At 44.3% G+C, this 16,415-nt stretch overlaps 3 protein-coding genes across 7 annotated transcripts; 1 reads left to right on the forward strand and 2 right to left on the reverse strand.

Annotated features, from left to right (window-relative positions):
- Positions 1-1,765: 1,765 nt before the first annotated feature.
- On the reverse strand, positions 1,766-6,767 carry c1s.2 (complement component 1, s subcomponent .2). The gene is made up of 11 exons (XM_067237716.1): positions 6,701-6,767; positions 6,248-6,446; positions 5,866-6,046; positions 5,615-5,740; positions 4,999-5,192; positions 4,533-4,680; positions 4,189-4,310; positions 3,822-3,903; positions 3,489-3,620; positions 2,994-3,068; positions 1,766-2,897 (listed from the first exon to the last, which is right to left on the reverse strand). The coding sequence occupies exons 1-11, from the start codon at positions 6,751-6,753 to the stop codon at positions 2,095-2,097; spliced, it is 2,115 nt and encodes a 704-aa protein (XP_067093817.1). The 5' UTR covers positions 6,754-6,767; the 3' UTR covers positions 1,766-2,094.
- Positions 6,768-7,160: 393 nt separating this feature from the next.
- On the forward strand, positions 7,161-12,807 carry LOC136944584 (tumor necrosis factor receptor superfamily member 5). Of its 5 annotated transcripts, none has more exons than XM_067238396.1 (8): positions 7,161-7,681; positions 8,003-8,131; positions 8,557-8,703; positions 8,817-8,907; positions 9,152-9,228; positions 9,376-9,489; positions 11,812-11,949; positions 12,331-12,807. In XM_067238396.1, the coding sequence occupies exons 1-8, from the start codon at positions 7,609-7,611 to the stop codon at positions 12,543-12,545; spliced, it is 984 nt and encodes a 327-aa protein (XP_067094497.1). In that variant the 5' UTR covers positions 7,161-7,608; the 3' UTR covers positions 12,546-12,807. The 5 variants fall into 5 exon arrangements, with proteins under 5 accessions (XP_067094497.1, XP_067094499.1, XP_067094500.1 ...); XM_067238398.1 differs by having other exon boundaries at positions 12,367-12,807; XM_067238399.1 differs by having other exon boundaries at positions 11,812-11,886.
- A 103-nt stretch (positions 12,808-12,910) lies between these two features.
- Positions 12,911-16,266, reverse strand: rbp5 (retinol binding protein 1a, cellular). Its single transcript, XM_067238401.1, has 4 exons — positions 15,786-16,266; positions 14,962-15,146; positions 14,345-14,446; positions 12,911-13,373 (listed from the first exon to the last, which is right to left on the reverse strand). The coding sequence occupies exons 1-4, from the start codon at positions 15,859-15,861 to the stop codon at positions 13,320-13,322; spliced, it is 417 nt and encodes a 138-aa protein (XP_067094502.1). The 5' UTR covers positions 15,862-16,266; the 3' UTR covers positions 12,911-13,319.
- Positions 16,267-16,415: the final 149 nt, after the last annotated feature.

A 16,415-nucleotide genomic window follows, 5' to 3' on the forward strand; every position in this document is an offset into this window, starting at 1 on the left:
CACTGTTACTGTCACTGATACAAAGACCAAGCCGCCGTACCTGAATGACAGCAGATTTTCACTGTGTGTGGATCTTGGTCGAGACTGGGCTGAAAGTCTAAAAGTCAGACAGCGACCCTTGTTTGTCTTGGCTGAAACTGCTATAGACGTAGAGTGAGCGTACGATGTGAACATAGAATGATGAAGAAAGAGATAATGGGGGAGGAGGGGGGAAGTAATTTTCATGAAATTGTTACAAAACTGGTACAGCATTTAATGCTTATGGGTTAACTGTGCTTGTTCTAAGATGGAACTGTAGAAAATTCCAAGAAAAACGGTATTTGCTTTGCTGTTTGTGAACTGTGTGTCAGGGTTGTGACCCTTTGTTGGCCATCAGAGGCCCTTGCTGTGTTTCCTTGGTTTTGGTTCTGTTAATCTGTTCTAAATAGGACATATTGTTTTCACCTGTGTCTTATTTGTTCTGTGCTTTTTCAGTGGCTTGGATTCTTAGTTCTGTGCTTAGTTTTTCTCACATGCCACAGTGTAAATTAGAGTTCCTTGGTTAGGCTTTTTGACGGCCTGCTTTTTGTATATTTTCTACTTCCAATAAAAGAAGGAAAGACACATGTTTTGAGCATCAGAGGAGTCTGCTTTTGGGTCCACACTTGCATTCCTGACACTGTGTCCTAGGTCTTGATCATTTCACTCTCTGTCCAAGCCTTCTCAGGACAGCCCAATCCTCTGCCTCAGTTTATGATTGTGAGGAGGAAGGACTGCTGTGGAGCAAATGGAGAGAGGAAGGGGGAGAGGAAGGGGGAGAGGAAGGGGGAGAGGAAGGGGGAGAGGGAAGGGGAGAGGAAAGGGGAGAGGAAGGGGGAGAGGGAAGGGGAGAGGAAAGGGGAGAGGAAGGGGGAGAGGAAGGGGAGAGGAAGGGGGAGAGGAAGGGGAGAGGAAGGGGGAGAGGAAGGGGAGAGGAAGGGGGAGAGGAAGGGGGAGAGGAAGGGGGAGAGGAAGGGGGAGCTAACGTTTGGCTGTGTGTTCAGTAGTCTTCTCGTAAAGACTTGTTTGATCAGTTTGTTTTGGTTTTGCAAATAGGACAAACTCCATGTTGGAGGTGTTTGTTTATGTGTTTTATTTTATTTGTTCATGTATCATGGTGTGCCAAACTGGGACACAATTTATGTGAATAAAAGGTTATCCGTTGTTGTTTATGCTGAACCTTAGTAGTCGTATTGTTATTATGCAAATGTACAATAATAGTCATTGTGAACGTTTGAAAACGAGAACGATGTAGTGATTGCTGTGTCGGTGAGTCGTGATCACGGTTATCTGAGGCTCTGATGTCTGAAGATGAGCAGGAGCGTGGGCCCCCCAGGAGCACGGGCCCCCCAGGAGCACGGGCCCCCCAGGCCCCCTGGGATCCCACACATCCACCCGTGGAGCCAGGAGAGGTGGCAGGTACGAGGGGGATGAACCTCTGCTTACTTTGCTGAAAGGTTTACAAGCAGATGGGAAATACACAGCATCCTGGAGCAAAACGATTAAAAGTGTGTGTGTTGGTTTTGCCAGGAAATTCACTAAGTATTCACTGTCAAACTGGTCTGTGTCTGATACTGCAGGGAGACCAAACTCTGTGGAAGATGATGGTAATGTACAGTAGGTCAGAACGTGTACAGTGTCACATTCCAGTTTATTGTTTGGATTCAGTTCTGAACCGTGTGTAACGCTATTTGTTTTAAGGTCAAATGCCATCATGAGTTTATAACATTTTGCAAATGTTTCCATGTGTGACACAAAACTACGATTTTATTGAATTCAGGACAAGTTTAATCAAGCCCATTCATTTTACAAGCACAAACATTTGATAAAAACAGAACAGACTCGGCTTAAGCACAAAGATTGTTTACACACCCGAGTATCTAGCAGTGCTAAATCAGTATTTCTATAAAAGTTTTTACAATCATTCAGTAAAACATATTAGGACGGTAGCTAGAAATCAAAGGCATGAGATAATATCTGCTGAAGTTATGCGTGAGATCATATCTCCTGAAGTAATGCGTGAGATCATATCTGCTGAAGTGAAGAGTAACTCTTTGACTAACAGCTACAGTTGGTTTAGTCTTCGTCATTCTCCTCCTTCTCTATTGTCTCCTTGATCCAGCCTAAATACTTACTCACCTTGGTGTAATACCCCTTGAAGTCTCCATCCTCTTTACAGTGGGAGCCCCACGACACGACCCCCATTAGACGGTGCGGTTTGTTGTGGTTCCCTAATCTGGGTACGACAAATGGACCTCCGCTATCTCCTCTACAGCTATCATGCCCATCCTTTCCAGCGCAGAACATGTTGCCAGTGAAGACCAAGGGCTTTTCTTCAATACGAGGTGTGTCTTCACACTTACTAGTAGTGTATACAGCCACATCAGTATGACGTAACATTTTGCTTTGCTCCCTTTTTTCAGTTGCTCCCCACCCTGAAACAGTGCCTAAAGTATCGGCCTCCAGCTCTTCATCGGGCTCAGGCAGGCAGATAGGCAGGAGAGTGGGCCCAAGCGTCACTCTCTCGGTCAGTTGGATAAGGGCGATATCGTTGTCGTAGTTAGTGCGTACAGAATTTTCAAAACCATTTGCATAGCCGGGATGAATTATTATCTTTTTAACTTGTAAGACAGCTACTTCAGGGTGACGTTCTCTTGCCTTTACTCCATCTATCACTCCACCATAGATAGTTTGTGTTAGTTCTTCATTTTTGTCCACGACGTGAGCAGCTGTGATGGCCCAGCGATCGTTGATCAGTGTCGCCCCTGCTCTTTTTGGATGCAGCATCAGAAGCTGCCACGGTATGTCGCGAAGCTTCGCAACATCACCTCCCCAAATCCTCCCGCTGCTTTCAAGCTCGCTCTCCGTCCGCCCGCACACTAAGAGGAACAAAGAAGTTAATGCTGCGGAATGCTAAATAATGCTAAAGGATAACGTGATTAGACCTTTTGTGTAAATGATAAAGTTTGTCATACCTTCAATGCATTTTGGAAAGTTGCCCTGGCCTGTCTCTGATATCCAATGTCCACTGACATTGCAGGTGTATTCATCTGACAGGAGAAGAGAGGAATTGAAGTCAAACTTTCAGAATAATACAGGAAGGATGGAGGGTGGGCAGGACTGCAGCGGCAGTGAAGGGAGAACCATCAGTCTGGATTCTAACATGCTGATTCACTTATGATTTAGATTTCCTTATTTTTCAACCAGAATACAATATAATATGACCAAACACATGTTTATTCCATATATTGTCTTTCTTTATAAATTTGTTTCTCATGCATTGATTAAAAACGATTGTCCGTTTGAACTGTTGTCAGCTCAATTCATGTCATACATTTTGTAGTTTGTTATATAATTATTTACGTTAAACAGTTTTTCTTTTATTTCTCGAAATGTTGAATGTTTTTGGGAAATAAATGTAAAGAAATTAATAAAATAAATAAATGTTTAAAAACCCGCTGTCTGCTCACCTTCTCCCTCTAGTGTGTAGTACTTGGACCTGCACCTGAACTGCACCTTGTCACCGTACAACGTGCTCGGGTCAGACTCGGTCACCTGGAGAATGTCTTCTTCGGGGATATCTGGCACTCCGCAGTCCACAGCTGCAACAGATATTGACGGTGGTTATTTTAGCACAGTCAACAGCTAATTTACAGTAACATGTTGGCGTTTGGAACCCTGGGGGGTTAACATTAAGTAAATTCGGTAGCCTACATTTGTACTTGTTGATTTAGTCATCGAAAATGAGCTAAATCATGGATTATGTAATCTGGTATAAAGTTTGAGGTTTCTGTTTTACTCACATTCACAGTGGTACGCTGGACTCCACTTGCCTGTCCTCTGACATATCGACTCGTACAACACGTCACTATGGGTCTTTTTGCGCTGTCGAAGTTGAAAGAGATCAGTACTACATCACATGTTTTGTTAATGCAGTGTATCTTGAAAGTGCCTTGTGACATTTACAGTGTATATCACAACCAAATATTCAAATGTATTTAATGAAAAGGTATTAAAGGTAAGTATCCTAGATTAAGCCACACCCCTTGATGACATGATTTATATACAGTACATTTGAGTTGTTTATGTAAAATGTAGGCCTATAGACGATGATGAAGTAGAGTATGATTCTGAAGTGTGGAGTGCACTGTGGTTTAGAACAGAACTCACAGCATCAGAATTCAAGATTTTCCCGAGCTCACAGCGGACGTTGACTTTGTTGCCATGTTTATATTCAGGAAGTTCAGGGGTCATCGTAGCACCGGTAGTCACAAACCCTGGACATGTCTTTGCTGCAAAATTACAGTATTCATTATTTGCAAAATCAACCTTCAGTCAGTCTTCCGTAAACTGAAACCAAAATGAACAGCGTAATTCTACTACCATGACAATTAGTCCATACTTATATATAAACATACAATATTTCATTACCAGGCAAATGACTGTGAGAACAAAATCGTTTGTGTGGTACGACTTGCTTCTTTTATTTTGGCACAGAGCGGCAAAAGGCTTACCTTTGGTAGAGTAGTGTATTGTAAAGCCAGTGTTGGTGCCATAGCCATCAGAGGAGAAGAGAATGTGGGCGTGGTGTGACCCTGTGTGGACAGGGGGCGGAGCCACGTGGCCGCAATATGTCCCCAGAACCTTCGAGGGAGTCTTAATCTGAAAATGACAGGTCACATGATCACATGGTCACATGGTTGAAGGGAAGACAGGATGGAGGGTCACAGGAACACTAACTGGAACGGATGTGGCTCAGGAACCACAAGGTACTGAGAGAGGGTTAATTCAGCTTGCATCAGCACATCTGACAACCTTGGACCTAAAGTTGGCTACATGTCAATACAACGCCATTGTTCGATCTCACCATTTACCCACGAAGAAACACTTAGGATTGTTTGTGTGTCCTTTGGTCTACAATTATGGGAGAGAAAAACAATGGATGTACAGAGAAGGCCCCTTGGCCAGACAACGACTCACCGTCAGGGTGTCCACACACTGGCCCTCGGGCCCCTGCTCCACGTCAAACTCCCCCATGAACTCCAGCACCAGCTGCAGGTGGTCCTCCACAGAGAGAGTGTAGGAGCACTGGGCGTTCTCCGCGTACGGGCCGGGTCTAGAGGGGGTGGAGATCACACCCCGCAGCGCACCAGACAGGTCCTCAGAGCAGCTCACTGTGGGGTTGGAGATGGAGATGGGGGGTGGGGGGGGGGGGGGGGGGGTGGAGGGGGGTACCCAGTAACACCATCACCAGGTGGGTCAGTGGGTGGGTGTAGCTCAGTGTCAGAACATTTTGACTGCAGATCAACAAGTAGCAGGTGGGATTTGCCCCTCTGCGCATCGCTTTGGGTGAAAGCGTCTGCTAAATGGACAGTGACATCATCTTCATCAACATTCTTTCTCCCTCCTCATCTTCGTTTTCATTTCTGCTTTTCCCTTCTACTGTTTGTTCCCACTTAATTTGTCAATCTCTTTTTCTGCTCTCACTTCTTATTTAGAACTTACTTCCTCTTTGCCTATTTTCTTGACCTCAACCTTTCCCCACAAGTACCAGTCGCTTAATCGCACCCCAACCTGTCTGTGCCATAGTGCTTACCTCTGCAAGTGTGCTCGTCTGTCTCGAGGTAGTAACCGGGGCGACAGGAACAGCGGTAACCGCCGATGTGGTTGTGGCAGAACTGGGTGCAGCCGTTATCTGGGTCGTCGTAGCATTCATCAAAGTCTAAGGGCGCACAAGATTTCAAATGTCAAAGTAGAGCAATGAGATTGTTTTGAAGTGTGGAATTCGCCACCCTCTTCTCTTTCTCTCCTCTCTCCCCCCTCCCGCTTCTGGTTTCTCGTCCTCACCTTGCAGAGTGTAGAAGCCTCTGAATCCAGTGTGTCTCTTGGTGTTGGAGTAGTCTGAGCGGAACGAGAGAGAGAGACACCCACCCATGGAGGAGGAGAGCAGGGGATTGACTGAAGAATCCAGCTCGTCAGGCGACATTTTACCACACAGTTTTTCTAGACGGTTTTCATCTGCAAAGATCTGAAAGGAGGAGGACAGACAGCGACACATATCAGCTTAAACAACAGAAACGTTTCTTTGCCTGATCGGTAGTCGGTTTTGAGAACAGTCACGAAAACAAAACAACACAGTGGTCTTCATTCACGCGAGCACAACAATGTGTCTGTAGAGGTGGAGACTGAACCCTCCCAGCTGTGACTTCTGACCTGCGACGCTACTGACCTCCAAGGCATCGTGGTCACAGTCAGCGCTGTCCTCCAGGTGGAGGTGAATCAACCTGAGGGAGATGATGTGGCCAGGTGGAGCACACCTGCTCCAATTGGTACTGGCAAAGGGTGGGTAACCACGGGGATAACCTGGAGACTCCACCCACCCCAAGAGCACCGAGAAGGCATAGTGAGGCAGAAGGATGAGGCAGAGGCTGGGGGAACGAGGGTGGCGGTGGGTAAGTGGGTAGGAGGAGTGGGGGGGGGGGGGAAGGAGGCACCATAAGAACGGACAAAAAACCAAACTAGTCGCACAGTAAAGGAAATCCAGAGCAATCTAAGTCAATGGTGGTCGAGGACAAGACTGCAAAAGCAACATTTCATATTACAATGACACAATCTACCTAAAGTATGTGTTTTAACAGCTTGAGATAGCAGTTGTAGCTGAATGAGGGGAGCTTTAACATACCTCAGTCTCTGCATGCTGGTCATCTGATGGCGATCAAATCTATTTGAACACATGAAAACAAAAACGACTTCTTCTTTTCCTTTTATTTCACTTGCTCTCTCCGTTGCTTCCCCCAATCCCCCCCCCCCCCACCACCACTCCTCCCCCCCCACCCCACCCCGCTCTCTCTCTCTTTATCGAAACTTTATTTGACTAACGAAATCATCTGTTGAACATTGTTTTACATGGGTCACAGTGGTATTGGATAGAAGGACTGTGAGCGTGTGTCTGTATTAATCGTAATATCGGAAGAACATCTGTGTCTCCACAGTTTGTACTGAACAAAAGAGCACTCCGAGCGGACTTAAAGTTCCACACAGTCCCGGTCAGGCGGGCTACGGGGGAAGAGGCGGAGGAGAAAAAGGAAGTGTCACATTGTCTTGCTTTGTTTCCTGTTTCATATCACAAAACAGATCGTGAAAGCAACCGATCCAAAAATGAAACGCCATCCAATACAGAGAGGCAAATGCTGAGATGCGGGGACCGGAAGGAAAGACGGAGGAACAGAAGAGATGAAGCCCGCTGAGGGTCAGAGGGGGTTTCCACATGAAAAGCGTCAGCAGTTGGGTGACACAAAGAAGGGGGCAGATCACTTCTCTGAAAGGAAGAACCGAGAGAACAGGATGACAGCAGAGTAAAGAAAAAACAGTGTTACCAGAGCAGACAGGAAAAAATGCTAAAATGAAAGAATGGACTGTTAATTTAAGACTAAGATGATAGGCTTATTGGCAGGTGTATGAACATCGGTAGTGGAAACAGACAAACCATTTTCTAGAGGACTTTAAAACGTTTTAAAAATAAGAGATTGACAAGAAACAACCTCAAAATTTCTCAGATCAGCGAGAAGATTATCCTCAAATGGAATAGAGATGGCTGATAAGAAAAGGTGCAAACTTGAGGAATATCGTTTTGAGGATCGGTGTTGTGACCGTTGCCCAAAAGGTGAGACATTGGCTCTGTTTATTTTTATGAAATGACAAAGTTGTTTAGGACATTATGTATACTTTCTCATCACAGAATCAGGAGATTACTGTATTAAACGTAGCTTGCGTTCGTTACTTTAACGATACCAGCTTATTATTACAATCAAGCTGGTCAAATTAGGGCGCAAAAACCTACAAGACCTACAGTAGGCTTCCTGAAATAGGGTTGGAGAGACCGTGTACTGCTTATGCTCTGGGTTTGTGTTTTCATTCACTCTCATCCTCTCTCCCTTTCCTTCTCTATCTCCCATCTCTCCATATTTAATCTACCATACCACAGGCCAGCATGTTGTCACAGACTGCACACCGTCTAAACCGACCACGTGTAAAATATGCCAACTCAATCAGTATATCCCTGACTGGAACTTCTCACATCAGTGTTTTTCCTGTCGAAACCTTTGCTCTTCCAGTAAGTCCCAGTTCCTTATTGCAGTGTTTCCTCACTGCATTGTTCTCTGACCCTGGGTTCATGTACTATTATATTACAATGACTGTTTTCCCAATCTTGCCTCCCTTTTTCATCCTCTACTCACAATCTCTGAAACCCCAAACACTCTCTCCCTCTCCCCTCTCTCTCTCTCTCCCTCGCCCCTCTCTCCCTCTCTCTCCCTCCATATCTCTCTTCTTTAAAAAAATATCTGCCTCCTCTTCTCTCCCCCTCTCTCCCTCCCCCCTCTCCTTCCCTCCCACCCTCTCTCTGTATCTCTCTCCATAAAAAAAAAAATCTCTGCCTCCTCTTCTATCCCTCTCCTCATTTCCATGTCTTCTTCCTCCCTGCTCTTGCTTGTCTGCCGTTGGTTCTTGTCCCTCGCTCTGGCCCCTCCCCCCTCCCAGATAACCACATGAAGACGACCACTGAGTGTCACCCTGAGCAGGACAGACAGTGTGAGTGCGTGTCTGGTTACTATTTCATAGACAAAGACAAGGAGCACTGCACCCCTGTGACCAAGTGCAACCCAGGTTCTGGGGTCAAAGTTCACGGTGAGTGTTGTTCTAAGTGAGCACAAAATAATCGACCAGTACATCTCTATGCTCCTTCATAGCGACTAGGATCGATCTAACCCTAGGTGTAACCCTGTCTTTGTGACCACCAGCTACCACCCTAAATGACACCGTCTGTGCCCCATGTCCGCTTGGGACCTTCAGCCCCAAGAAGGATCTTTTTCCCTGCAGACCCCACACCAAGTAACCCCCTTCCCAAGCAATGGAGAGAGCACGTCGAACATTTGAGAATCATTCTTTGTCAAATCGTAATTGAGTAGAAACAACAAGCAATGCTGAGATGTTTGCACAGTGATCGAGATGTTTCTCGGCATCCATCACAAGCGTACAGACCCCTCTCTTTAAGATATGAGAAAATGGAACCAACTTGTGAACAAACATTCATCATTTGGATTTCTTTCTTTAACTGTTTCCATTTCTTTCACAGTTGTGAGAAACAAGGACGGGAGTTGAAATCTGAAGGAACTTATACCAGTGATGCTGTGTGCGGCCCCGTCATACCAAGTACGTCACTTCCTGTTACCTAGGGTCAGGTTTCTAAAGATAAGATCATACTGAACTATAACGTTCAGGTTATGCTGCGACTACGTTTCTAACAAAGTACATTGGACGTGATCAGTTCGTTTGATGACGTCTCTGTCGCTCTGTCAGGGTGTTCCTGGATGTTACCTGCTGGCCTTTGGGCAGGGGTTGTGGTGACGTCGATCTTCATCATTCTGTTCTGCGTTATCTATTGGAAGATGAAGCGCCAATCCTACCATAAAGGTCGGTAGCCACATGTGTCACTACTGCACACTAACAGTAAAACACTTTTATTTTGTTGGGTTGTAGTTGGTTTGTTTTGTTACTTTTGTGTGTTTTAATGTGCTCTGTGCTGTACAACTTACATTTAGTCATTTAGCAGACGCTCTTATCCAGAGCGACTTACAGTAAGTACAGGGACATTCCCCCCCGAGGTAAGTAGGGTGAAGTGCCTTGCCCAAGTACACAACGTCATTTGGCACAGCCGGGAATCGAACTGGCAACCTTATGATTACTGGCCCGATTCCCTCACCGCTCAGCCACCTGACTCCACCATTGCCCCTTGGCGGCCAATAAAGTTTTCAAAGTCCTCAGAGGTGTGGGGGATTATGCAGGTTGTGGTTTGGTGACTACTTCCAGTCAATGCAAGTCAGGACTTTCAGGCAAAATTATGTACCCTTAGTATAGATAGTCCACATATTTAAATTGTAGGTATATGTTTATTGTATGCACCTTCCTGCCAAAGCAAATTCCTTGTCTGTGCAAACTTTCATGGTGAATAAATCCCATTCTGATTCTGATTCTGATTCAAAGGCAGCATTCATAGGGGGTCTCTGTGCGTGACAGAGGTGTTGAAAGCACGCATTAAAAAGTATGCGTAGGTGGATGTCAGATGTAGAGCTCGTGGTAAGAGGAAACATGAGCGGAGGCTGGCGCTTTGCACTGCGCTTTTCACAGTTACAAGATCAAAGACGCTGATGAGCTATGCCGAACGTTGTAGCTAGGCTGAAAGTAGCTCCAAGTAGTTCACTTGTAATCCCTAATAATAAATTAAAGCCTACAGTTTGCAGACAGAACACAACTAAATTGTTCGAAAAGATTAACAGAGCAGGTATGCAGGGAGAAAATTACCCCATGACGATATAAACTTTCGTAGAATATCTGTAATGTCAGTCATGCTACCACAAGTGTCAAGGACAACTATAGGGTTACTCTGTTTAGTATTTGTCGTCTTCTTAGGGTACCCTAAGAAGACAAATACTAAACAGAGAGGATACAATATGTGTATATTATTTATGGTTTGATCAGACATCTCTGTTAAGTTCTTGAGTAAGATTGGAGAACATTTCTAAGTTGTGTCAAGAAGCATGAGAGATGTAACAAGAGCAACCACATCCTCTTCTTAACTAAGCTTGACACATTTATTTGAACGAATGTGACGCACATACCAGATGTGGTTCTTACTGTACAAGGAAACAGTTGGTGACTTGAAACAATATCAGTCACCTTTTTCATCTTAAACCACCGCAATTTCTGGTTAATAGAGTGTGGTCATGGAAATGCCCAGAGACAACCCTCTGATCCCCAACTCCCAGATCTGGCAGCACACTTCATATGTATCATTTAACAGAGGCGTTGATATACATAAAACTCTACTGGGGCACAGGCCCCTATTCATATATATATATATATATATTTTTTTTAAAGCTTGCTGCACACAATGCACTACTAGGCTATAGAAACTCCCCTTGCTTAACCCATTATTTACATTTACGTTTAGTCATTTAGCAGACACTCTTATCCAGAGCGACTTACAGTGGATGTTCGGGGACATTCCCCCGAGGCAAGTAGGGTGAAGTGCCTTGCCCAAGGACACAACGTCAGTTGGCATGACCGGGAATCGAACTGGCAACCTTCGGATTACTAGCCCGATTCCCTCACCGCTCAGCCAACTGACTCTCATTATACAATAGTTCATGGACGCAAGTTTTATATCAGCTTTGGCAGCTTTAGTTTTGTAATGTTTTCTTAGCCTACCTCAATTCTGACTTGTGTGCCGAGTCCGACGCCTGGACTTCTGTGTGATCGAACTTATTAGATTATCAATCTAAATTAATGCACTGACTAATAAAGTAACTTTTGATTTTACCGGGGCACAGCAGATTTATACTGGTGCACGTGCCCCAGTAAAAAGGATCTAACGACGCCACTGTCATGTAACTGTAAAAAGCAATCCCATCCACCATGAGAAGGCAAGAAGGAGTTACAGAACAGCCTATTGTGGTAGACCATCTTACTTAACTTCCTTCACATCAGGAGAAAGAAAAGTATTGGCAGCTAGTCTTAAAAGGCAAAGCGAGAGATATGTTATTCTGTATTTGAGATGTGATGTTGTTGCAGTGTCTTGTAACACAGGCTGCTCCTTGGCATCAACCATTGCAATATTTTCCAAACTGTGCTTGGCTGTGTGCTGCACGTATCAAATGACCTTTTGGATAAAGGCGTCTGCTAAATTAATAAATGCAAATGTGAGATGTGGCTGACTTGTCCTTTCTTGTTTGACAGCAGTCTCCAGCCCCTGCCGCTTGGCTGTGGAGCCAGTGGTCATCACAGAGCCACCGTACCCATGCCCAGAGTTAGGTAAACACTGCCAGGAGACCTGTGATGGAGAGAAAAGGTTGAAGCCAGTTTTTGTCAACTCAGGTACTCAAGCGATTCCATGAAATAAAAGAACTAGCCAGCCAAATGATAATATTTATGCCATTGGATAGATATGATTAAATCAACGATCTGAGGACCAGTGTCATTCCATCAGTCTGTATGCCGGTGTTAATGGCTTACTGATATTTTTAGTCCATCTCAAAGTCAGGCTATTACAGTAACCATTTCAATTTTTAAAGTATGTGTGTCATTTTAAAGGCTGTGTGTGTCATTATCCAGTGACGAGCTGAATCCTTTCCAAAGCTCATTAATGAGTTCACACCATGGGGAAACAGATCCATCTTAGGGAAGTGTTAATGGGCTATGGTGATTTACAGGGACTCTTTCTTCCTTATGTTCATCTCTGTGTGGATGTCTGTCTAGGTGAGACCGTGAACTCCCACCTCCTGCTCCCCTCAGGGAACTCTCTGGTGCTGAATGCCTACCATCAACATTGTAACGTAGAAAACGATGGCCCTTCAAGGACACCATTGATGGATCAATCGGGCCAATCGGTGAATGACGTGAATGGACATTCCACGATTTCCTTAGTCAGGATGACATCAGAGCCACAGGAGGATGAATGGGGCGGGACATAGATTTAGATTCAACTTTCACTAACGCTCCTGGTATTGACATTGTCCCTAAACAAGCTGATAACATGAAACCCTGAACAGACACATGGACTGTAAGACATTTTTATGTTGTCTATCACCCCCTGTTGGCAAGATAAAAGTTGCACAAAGTACTTTATTTATAGTTACTCTTAAGTATTTATTTAATTGATGGCAACTTCTTACGAGTGGTTGTTCATCTATAGGAAGACAACAGCTTTTTGCCAAATCTTGTATTGCGGCAACTTATTGCAACTGAAACTTGCGCAATATTTATTGTGAGAAAATGATGCACTGTTAGTGAAAATGAGTGTACAATCAAATATAAAAATAACATAAACTTAGAAAACTATAGCTGTTTTCTAGCATCGAGCAAGATATGGTTTATTTCAATGTACAGCTGGTACACTTACAGTACAACAAGAAGACATTCACCATTGGAACCATTATAGTGCAATAGCAGTACATGCATTGGTAATGTTTACACATTGCATTCTGCTTTGTACCCATCGCTCTCAATCTGTTACATAAACTTACAATATTCTGAGTAAGTAACTAACTTTACATACGTGAAATAACATGTCAAGAAAAGTACCGTTTTTGATACACAAGATTTTAACTCGTAGGTCTTCAATTTAGTGTAATTCTGTCCAAGTTATGTTTGAAAATGATTATATTAAAAAACTATGGCACTTACAGAGTACAAGCCTGTATTTGAATGAGAAACATTAGAGTTTAATGTCACTGTTTCAAACCACTTTACTCAGCTTTCTTGAAGACTTGCTTGGCAATCACATCTTGAACTCTCATCTCCTGCAGAGGAAAGAACAAACAGGATAAGGACACATACACAAGGGGTGTGAATGTGTGAGAGAGAGAGAGAGAGAGAGAGAGAGAGAGAGAGAGAGAGAGAGAGAGAGAGAGAGAGAGAGAGAGAGAGAGAGAGAGAGAGAGAGAGAAAGAGAGAGAGCGATGATTGACACCGACTTAGATTACATAGACACATCAAAGGAGAATTTAATGACATCACTCAACACAAGGCCTGTAATCAAAACACAAAATGTTCCCCATTTTCTCTCTCCTTCCTCTTTTTTCCTGACCCCATAATCCTGTCTGCCACCCTTTCACCAACGACTCATATCTCTCTCTCCCTCCCTCTGTGGTTTCCCCACTCACTGACCATTCTCCTGTTCCATGTTAGTCCTTACTCACCCACCTTGTGCAACAAAACCCACCCCTTGTTGCTTGATCCTCCATGGTATTTCTTAGCTAATTCTCTTTTCGGATTTCAACGTAGCACCAACAGGTTATTGTTTTCTCAAGCTACTCCATGACGAAGGTATTATGCGTATGTGAGAGTTAAGTCTTCAGTAGAAACAATGCTGACTGTTTGTTTCCAATCTTAATTGCGTTTAACCAGAGAGACAGAGGAGACTGGTCGTTTGTTTTATAAGACTTGTTTTCCCTCAGAACTTTGTCGAGTTCTTTATACAAAGCAGTGCTTTTCTCGTCTTTGTCCTCCTTCATTGGGCCCCAATCCCCCCCCCCCCCCCCCCCTTTTTTCGACAGGCAGCAAAAAGGGTTGAAGAAAAAGCACCCCAACCTAATTATCCCTGAATGTACGATTGTGCAAACAAGTCCGTGAATAACCTCCACGCTACTCGAGTGTCATTTGCATATCTTCTTCTGCTCCCCACGGAATGTTCTTCCTTTCCCCTCTTCCGCTGTTTACCTTCCCTCTAGCACCTCTCCCTGCATCCCTCCGTACATCTCTTCATCCTCACCAGATGCAGCATGTTGCCCTCCAGCCAGTGTGTCCATCCTCTCCCCTCCTTCTCTCCTTTCTGCACACACAACAGCTTGTCTCCTTGCCAGTCCACTGTGGTCTGCCAGTACAAAGCCAGGAAGTTAGTCCACAATAACACACATCTGTTCTGAGAAACCCAAACCACTGGGGGTGGTTTTGACCCAAAATTGCAACAGGGGATGCTCTCAGAACATATTACATTTAGTCATTTAGCAGACACTCTTATCCAGAGAGACTTACAGTAAGTACAGGGACATTCCCCCCGAGGCAAGTAGGGTGAAGTGCCTTGCCCAAAAACACAACATCATTTTGCACGGCGGGGAATCGAACTGGCAACCTTCAGATTACTAGCCTGATTCCCTAACTGCTTAGCCACCTAACCCTAGCCACATACAGTATTTACGCACTTTTTTTCTCGTCTTGTCTACACACGTTAACCACTGTACTACTGTCAAACAAAAACGTGTTTTACCAGTAAACAGAATTAGGTGTTGTACATTTAACATGATCTCTAACAGATGAAAAAGGAACTCGAAAAACGTGAGAACCAGTAGCAACAAACTAAAAGCCTCACACACACACACACACACACACCTGACAAACACGTCCATCCACGGGTCCCAGGTCCTCTGTGAAGGTCTGGCCCAGTTTGAAATCCATGTCAAAGTTCTTGAAGGTGGTGATGGTGCGGATCTTGACGTCCCCGGTCGCAGGATCGTGACTGATTTGTTTGGTGGGTTTCAGCAGACACACAATCTTGCGCAAAGCAAAGTTGATATCTGGTGAAGAGAGCGAGTGAGAGGCAGGGAGAGAGGAGACACAAAATACAAATTAATCAATATATTGCCACAGAATTAATGAGGCGTCTCTAAGCCTTAACAGCGTGACCATGTGTGCCTTGTGCGTTATCACATTCACATGTAATTTGAGTATCCGAGGTCATGTGCAGGTCAATCTGTCATTAAATGATGAATCCATAGATGTGGCTTGAGGGTGTGGTTTGAGAGGGAATGAAAATGGCTCATCTGGTGTAATACTGTTCAGCCAACAGTACTGTCTGCACAAAATATCATACTGACTGCTACATGTAGAGATATGTACATAGAGAAATACTATAGCCTAACAACCCGTCTCAGATTTTGTACTTTGTTGCACATTAAATTGTTATTATGTTGCAAAGTTGTCATACAATTGCATCCCTCCATCGAGGGAGTCAGTTGCCTGAGCGGAGAGGGAGTCGGGCTAGTAATCCGAGGGTTGCCAGTTCGATTCCCGGTCATGCAAACTGACACAAGGCACTTCACCCTACTTGCCTCGGGGGAATGTCCCTCTACTTACTGTAAGTCGCTCTGGATAAGAGCGTCTGCTAAATGACTAAATGTAAATACAATTGTACCTAAACACTTGAGTCATCTTACCCAAAGCTGCGAGGTAAGGGTCCATGTTTTCTTGAGAAACCAAATGAAACGTTCCGGTGTAATTTGGTTTAGCCATTTTCGATTATTTAATTACAATAGATTACTATAATAATAAAAATATATACCGCCTTTTCGTCTCTCTACGACTAATCGTTTAGTCTGTGCAAACGAACCAGTTATTATTGAAATCGCTGAAGCGCTACCGCATTTTTATTTTAATAGCACCTATGCAACTTTGTATGTCGGTCTACAACTGTACTTCCACGAAACGCTTCGAATTTGCAGTGTCCACGCCACTCAGATTCCTGTGTTCTCCGGTCGCACGTTGCACAACCTTTATAAGTTTCCTATTTGCTGTCCTCTCTCAATCAGAGAGAAATCAGTTTAACTCCTCCCTGGTCAGCCCCAAAGGGCTTTATGCAAACGTTTCTAAACTAATCCTCTTCTCAGCTTGGGAACGTCGACGGTGCCCTTTCCGCGTTAATTAATAGGCATTCCCTCTCTACCCCGTCAGTTTATACTTCCTTTGTAGAACCGGCTACTTTTGTAGCCCCATGTAGAGAAGGAGAGGGGGAGGAGAAGGAAAGTTAATTCATCTCGCCAAATGTTTTCCTCTCGCTCAGCGTGGTT

Source organism: Osmerus mordax, chromosome 6 (genome assembly GCF_038355195.1).
Source record: "Osmerus mordax isolate fOsmMor3 chromosome 6, fOsmMor3.pri, whole genome shotgun sequence".
NCBI classification, from domain to species: domain Eukaryota; kingdom Metazoa; phylum Chordata; class Actinopteri; order Osmeriformes; family Osmeridae; genus Osmerus; species Osmerus mordax.

What these genes read in the sequence shown, in the direction of transcription:
- c1s.2 (XM_067237716.1), bottom strand. Translation starts at nt 6,753, where the DNA reads ATGTGTTCAAATAGATTTGATCGCCATCAGATGACCAGCATGCAGAGA. An exon ending in AGACGAGCACACTTGCAGAG is followed by an intron (nt 5,193 to 5,614) that starts GTAAGCACTATG and finishes CCAACCCCACAG; the next exon opens with TGAGCTGCTCTGAGGACCTG. An exon ending in AAATCTTGAATTCTGATGCT is followed by an intron (nt 3,904 to 4,188) that starts GTGAGTTCTGTT and finishes CAACTTCGACAG; the next exon opens with CGCAAAAAGACCCATAGTGA.
- LOC136944584 (XM_067238396.1), top strand. Translation starts at nt 7,609, where the DNA reads ATGGCTGATAAGAAAAGGTGCAAACTTGAGGAATATCGTTTTGAGGAT. An exon ending in TTGTGACCGTTGCCCAAAAG is followed by an intron (nt 7,682 to 8,002) that starts GTGAGACATTGG and finishes ACCATACCACAG; the next exon opens with GCCAGCATGTTGTCACAGAC. An exon ending in CCCTGCAGACCCCACACCAA is followed by an intron (nt 8,908 to 9,151) that starts GTAACCCCCTTC and finishes TTTCTTTCACAG; the next exon opens with TTGTGAGAAACAAGGACGGG.
- rbp5 (XM_067238401.1), bottom strand. Translation starts at nt 15,861, where the DNA reads ATGGCTAAACCAAATTACACCGGAACGTTTCATTTGGTTTCTCAAGAA. An exon ending in CCCTTACCTCGCAGCTTTGG is followed by an intron (nt 15,147 to 15,785) that starts GTAAGATGACTC and finishes TCTCTTCACCAG; the next exon opens with ATATCAACTTTGCTTTGCGC. An exon ending in AGGGCAACATGCTGCATCTG is followed by an intron (nt 13,374 to 14,344) that starts GTGAGGATGAAG and finishes TTTCCTCTGCAG; the next exon opens with GAGATGAGAGTTCAAGATGT.